This window comes from Rutilus rutilus (genome assembly GCF_951802725.1).
Source record: "Rutilus rutilus genome assembly, chromosome: 20".
In the NCBI taxonomy this organism is placed as follows: Eukaryota; Metazoa; Chordata; class Actinopteri; order Cypriniformes; family Leuciscidae; genus Rutilus; species Rutilus rutilus.
The window spans coordinates 20,126,958-20,133,057 of NC_140225.1; the positions used below are offsets into that span (position 1 = coordinate 20,126,958).

At 36.4% G+C, this 6,100-nt stretch overlaps 1 protein-coding gene across 1 annotated transcript; it reads right to left on the reverse strand.

Moving 5' to 3' along the window:
* Window positions 1-1,842: 1,842 nt before the first annotated feature.
* Window positions 1,843-5,392, reverse strand: srd5a2b (steroid-5-alpha-reductase, alpha polypeptide 2b; the record flags this gene model as incomplete). The annotated part of the gene is made up of 5 exons (XM_084391926.1): window positions 1,843-1,951; window positions 2,072-2,222; window positions 2,351-2,452; window positions 4,345-4,508; window positions 5,118-5,392. 5 exons carry the CDS (start codon window positions 5,390-5,392, stop codon window positions 1,885-1,887), a joined length of 759 nt encoding a protein of 252 aa, XP_084248052.1. The 3' UTR covers window positions 1,843-1,884.
* Between the last annotated feature and the right edge of the window lie 708 nt (window positions 5,393-6,100).

A 6,100-nucleotide genomic window follows, 5' to 3' on the forward strand; every position in this document is an offset into this window, starting at 1 on the left:
GCCATGACCGTGTGACCTCATCGTAGAGCTCATGGAAGAAAGGAGCTGGTCTCCGCGGGGCATCCGACTGGCAGTTTGCATTGAGACCCGTCCATCCACTTTTTCACCGGCTGCTCTGGGACTGACCATTCCAGGGCCATATTGGCCACGGCCTCTAAAAGAATATTCATGACATCCTTGTCCAGAGAAGTTGGAGTGGGGCTCAGACCAGGCACCTGGGTTGGAGGCGTTGGTGGACATCGTGTCATTTTCTCCATAGCCAAAAGAGACCAGGTCCTGCGCGTTAGAAGAAGGGCAGAGGCTGTGTTTAGTGTAGGAGAACGGGGGTTCTGGTGGGCGATGAGAACGTGGGCGCTGGGCTGGCGTTAACTCATCAGCAGAGCTTCCTGAGGGAGCTGTTCGCGGCCTCTCAGGAGTGGGAGGCGTGATTGCTGGCAGGCTGCCATTGAGCACAAAAGTGAGCCTCGCGCTGAGAATCTTGATAAGCAGGTCCTCGCAGGAGTGCAATCAGATCCTCCTAGCACCATTTCGCCATGGGCGAAAGCACAACACGGAGTCGTCGTGCGAGTCCGGGAACTCTATGGGCCCGTCCCACAGGTGGCATCCTCTTGGGGAAAGGAGTTTCCCCAAAGTGTAAGCTATTATGCAATGTTGAGAGACCGACTCGAAGGGGATCGTGCAATGCTTTAGTGGACAATTTTTGACATCTGCTGGAAAACAAACACTTTCGAAAAGAAATGACAAAAGTACCACTACAACCAGTAGATAGCTGCAGAGGACCACTCATTAGCTCATTTGCCGTCTGTTGCTACTTTATCACTTTCAGTCATATCAATTTGATTTAAGGAAGAATTTTGCAGATTCTTTCCCGTATTAAATGCCTCTGTCACTTCTAAAACTTTGCAGTATACGTGGACGTTGGTCCTCTGCATGGCAAACAAAACCTTTTTCAAATTATTAAATGATTATATAGCCAACACAAAGTGAGCCTGAGCTCACTCACACGAAAACCTACAGTTATCACCTCTGATTGTCCATTCTTTTCAACAGACATGCCTGTGATTGACAACCACCGCTAGTAAAATAGTGGAGAGTCATATATGAACCAAACACACAAACAAGCACACAACAAACTCGCTTCAGACAAACCATCATCTCTGTCTCACACACATGCAAAACTGTGTGGTAAATTTATTCATCATGCAGACCTAAGCAAAACCAAAACAATGTTCTTCTGCAAAATGCATGCAGCAACACATATGGTTTTATTTTTCTGTTCATTATATTTTCTTCTTTAAATATGAAGTGAAATTATGCATCATTTGCATCACCAAAATTATGATTGTTAGCAAAATAATTATTGTTTTCAATCAACAATTGGTGTAAACACCAAACATGTCATTGTTCAGCAAACAGATAATCCTGTAAACACAAAATCATGCAATTGTCTTGAATGGCTGAGATGTTCATCTTTTAAAAGCACCACAGAGTCATACAGTTTACACTTTTTGAGGAAATCAACCAACTTACAGTTGTCTCTACATATTAAGCTGGGATAGAGGAAGTAATATAAAGGTTACACATAGTAACACACAAATATATTAACAACTGCAATAACATACTGTAGAAATAATAAAAAAAGATTAAGTTGTAGTAAAGTGTCCTTTTATATGATTAATCCTTTATCATACAGGAAGTCAAAACCATTACACACAATCTGGTAACATATTCAAGTCATAAATGTTCCTATTTGTGCCAAAAATTCCCACGTACTGTATGCTAAATCAAGCAATGAAAACAAACTAAACGGACAGGTGTACAACACTGTAGCAATTAAGAAGATTAATTATTTATTTCTGTCAGAACGCAACTACATTTATCTGCTCAGAAGATGAAGGGTATGAGAGATCTTCTTGATCTGGGGAAATCTTTGAACTTCTCATGATAAAACCTGGAACACATTAGAGAAACCACATGTAGTTTTCTAAATCAATCAAATACCAATGAAAACATGTTGAAGACATACAGTTTATTAATTCTGTAAGTGATTTGTGAATTTTGGTTTACTTACCTGTGATGGTGATAGGCTCTTGGGCCTATAAAGCAAGTTGTGAAAAAAGCAAAAGCAAATGTGGGTAAGGACCTGGTAGCAACAGCGTAGCCCAGCCACTGTACTATCTCTCCAAAGAAATTTGCACCCGACACATACTCAAATAAGCCACCTGCAGATAAAATAAACACATAAATGAGGTCAGCATTTATTCAGCGAAGCTAATTGCAGTTTGCTTACAGAGACAGAAATAAAGACAGTGAATGATGAGTGTTGCTAACATTAAAAAGACTCAAATACCTCTAGGGATTTTATAGGAAATTTCTCCAGGTTTTCTCAGGCTGCGAAGAATGTGGTCACTGTGAATATTGACTCCCATTCCTATGAAAAATATGATCAGGCCTAGAGAAATACAGTTAAAAAACAGTTACAGTTTTTTTTTTTTTATTAATAATACGATAAGCAAAAAATGTGTTATATATACAGTGCAATGCATAAGTTAATACACCCATGCTAAAGTTGACTAAAAAGAGGAATAAAAAATCATATTTTGGAAATTGAACTTAATGCCTTAATTTAAAAAATTAGGAAAAATCCAACCTTTAAGGACACCAATTTTCTTTGTGAATGAATAATGTATCGTAAATAAATAAATGTTCTTCCTTAAAATACATGGTGCATAAGTGAGTACACCCCTATGTTAAATTCCCATAGAGGCAGGCAGATTTTTATTTTTAAGTATTAAAAAAAAAAAAAAAAAATAGGATACTATGCATCCTGATAAAGTTCCCTTGGCCTTTGGAATTAAAATAGCCCCACATCATCACATAGCCTTCACCATACCTAGAGATTGGCATGGGGTACTTTCCATAAGATCATCTCTCAATGCAAATCAAACTAGCTTTTAGGCTAACTGAAATAAAACCATGCCAATCTCTAGGTATGGTGAAGGCTATGTGATGATGTGAGGCTATTTTAATTCCAAAGGCCAAGGGAACTTTATCAGGATGCATAGTATCCTAAAAAAAATTTTTTTTAAATACTTAAAAATAAAAATTTGCCTGCCTCTATGGGAATTTAACATAGGGGTGTACTCACTTATGCACCATGTATTTTAAGGAAGAACATTTATTTATTTACGATACATTATTCATTCACAAAGAAAATTGGTGTCCTTAAAGGTTGGATTTTTCCTAATTTTTTAAATTAAGGCATTTAGTTCAATTTCCAAAAGATGATTTTTTATTCCTCTTTTTAGTCAACTTTAGCATGGGTGTATTCACTTATGCATTGCACTGTATATATATATATATATATATATATATATATATATATACAGTACCAGTCAAAAGTTTGGAAACACTACTATTTTTAATGTTTTTGAAAGAAGTCTCTTATGCTCATCAAGCCTGCAGTTAAAAAACATGGTTCTCTTTTTTTATATATTTTAAAATGTAATTTATTTTTGTGATGCAAAGCTGAATTTTCATCAGCAAGTACTCCAGTCTTTGGTGTCTTATGATCCTTCAGAAATCATTCTAATATGATAATTTGATACTCAGTTATTATCAATGATGGAAACAGTTGTGCTGTTTAATATATTTTTTTGGAATACTTTTTTCAGGATTCATTGATGAGTAAAACGTTAACAGCATTTATTCATAAAAACAGCATTTATTCAAAACAAAAACATTTCTAACAATATAAATCGTTACCATCACCTTTTATCCATTTAACGCATCCTTGTTGAATTAAAGTACTAATTTCTTTAAAAAAAAAATAGTTATCGTTCCCAAACTTTTGAACGGTAGTGTATATTGTTACAAAAGATTTCTATTCTAAATAAATACAGTTCTTTTTAACTTTTTATTCATCAAATAATCCTGAAAAAAGTATCTCAGGTTATAAAAAAAATATTAAGCAGCACAACTGTTTCCAACATTGATCATAAATCAGCATATTAGAATGATTTCTGAAGGATAAGACACCAAAGACTGGAGTACTTGCTGATGAAAATTCAGCTTTGCATCACAAAAATAAATTACATTTTAAAGTATATTAAAAAAGAGAACCATTATTTTAAATTGTAATAATATTTCATAATATTACTGTTTTTTTTTTTTTTTTTGTTGTTGTTTTTTTTTTTAACTGCAGGCTTGATGAGCTTAAGAGACTTCTTTCAAAAACATTAAAAATAGTAATGTTTCCAAACGTTTGACTGGTACTGTATATATATATAATTTTGAAAAGCACACAATTTTATTATAATAATTATTTCAGTAAACGTGTTTTACCGGCTAGCAAACAGGCATCAGAAAACCATGTGTTGTTATATGTAGCACAATGCAGCAGATAGTGTGCCTGCAGGAAGCCATTAATAGAGCAAAACACCATCCCTAACAGCATGATGTTGAACGGATACGGCCGCCCTTTAGTCAGCAGAGAGTAGATGCAGCTCCTGGAAACCAGAATGTTATTTGTATGTTAGGTCATCTGCCAACAGTGCATTACATTTCGACTGTTATTGTGTGTCTGCGAACACCTGCTCACAATCCTAAATCCAAGCATTTCTCACGTCATTCACCTGCTTTTGATTCAGTTAATTACTATTACATTATGATATTATGTTACAGATATTATGTTACATTTCCGCGTCATTCACCTGCTTTTGATTCAGTTAATTACTATTATATTATGATATTATGTTACAGATATTATGTTATGTTCCGCAATCTCAATTTATTGTCAGCACAGTATGATTGTTAAAGAAGCAGGAATCCAGAACATTCCACCCAGTCCGTTCCCTTTTGTCTTCGAATTAAGGGTTATTTTTTCCTCATTTGTTCTGGGTGAGCTAATACATCCAGGTTTGTGAAATGGCTTAACTGAACTTTTTGCATACCAAAAAAAAAAGTGAATGGAAGCAAAACCTCTCTGAAGACATGCCAATGACATTATAAAGATGCTATGATTTATATGCAGTCACCCGCTCTGGCCTATAATATCTGCATTTTATACATTAATGTTGTAAAATTGTTTGTAAAAATGTTTGTCCCATCAGGCTTACCTTTGGAAGTAATGCAAGCAGAAGGTCCAGAGCATCAGGTGTTTCCCAGTGCTGTGTTTTCCATCTGTGATCAGCATCAAAAGCAGGGGCACCAAGAGAGCGGGAAGCTCCTGGAGGAACCAGGCTAGCCTTGCGGGCACCATCATGGAGCCGCCCGAGGTGTCCACGTAGCGGCCATAGGTAGCGTGAGACTTCCTGAGACATATAAAGTGCATTACCCCACCCAAGATCATCCCCAAACTCAGGCCCTGCACGAGGAGCTCCTGGCACTGCATGGAGGTTGAGTATCTGTCCAAGTCCAGACCAGGTTTGAGCCTAATGTTGTATCTCCCCTCTTAACCCCTCACCAGAGCTCTGCAAACACAGCGTCTCAGAGCAGCTCCTCCCCAAAAGCAGAGGGAGAGCCGAATCCTGATCATGCGACAGTAATGCACCCTGCTGAAATGTGAGATTGCCTTTTTCAAACAGATTTCCTTTTTTAACATATTGCAAGAGATTTTTCCACTTATGCACTGGTGGGAGGCATCGGTTTTCATGTGATGGAATGGTATCAAAACACAAGCATGTATGTGAGGCTTGGCTATTGTTTTTTTCATCAGTTAGAAGACCATGTTGTTGTTAATAATCCTGTATATTTTGTGTTCAGAAGGATGTAACATAAGGATATAACATAGCAATAAATATGACAGTATAGAACATAACATCTGTTCTCAAACCAAGCTCATGCTCCACTCGTCATCATAATGGTAATCCTAAAAAAATAAAAAACATAACAGAAACTCTTCTAAATTAGCATAGCTAAACATTAAACACTACTAAATCTCCCACTTAACATTGGTCTTGCACAAAAAACGGTAACACTTTACAATAAGGTTTCATTTGTTAACATTAGTTAACTACATTAGTTAACATAAAATAACAATGACCGATACCTCTACAGCATTTATTAATTTTAGCTAATGTTAATCTCAGCATTTGCTAAT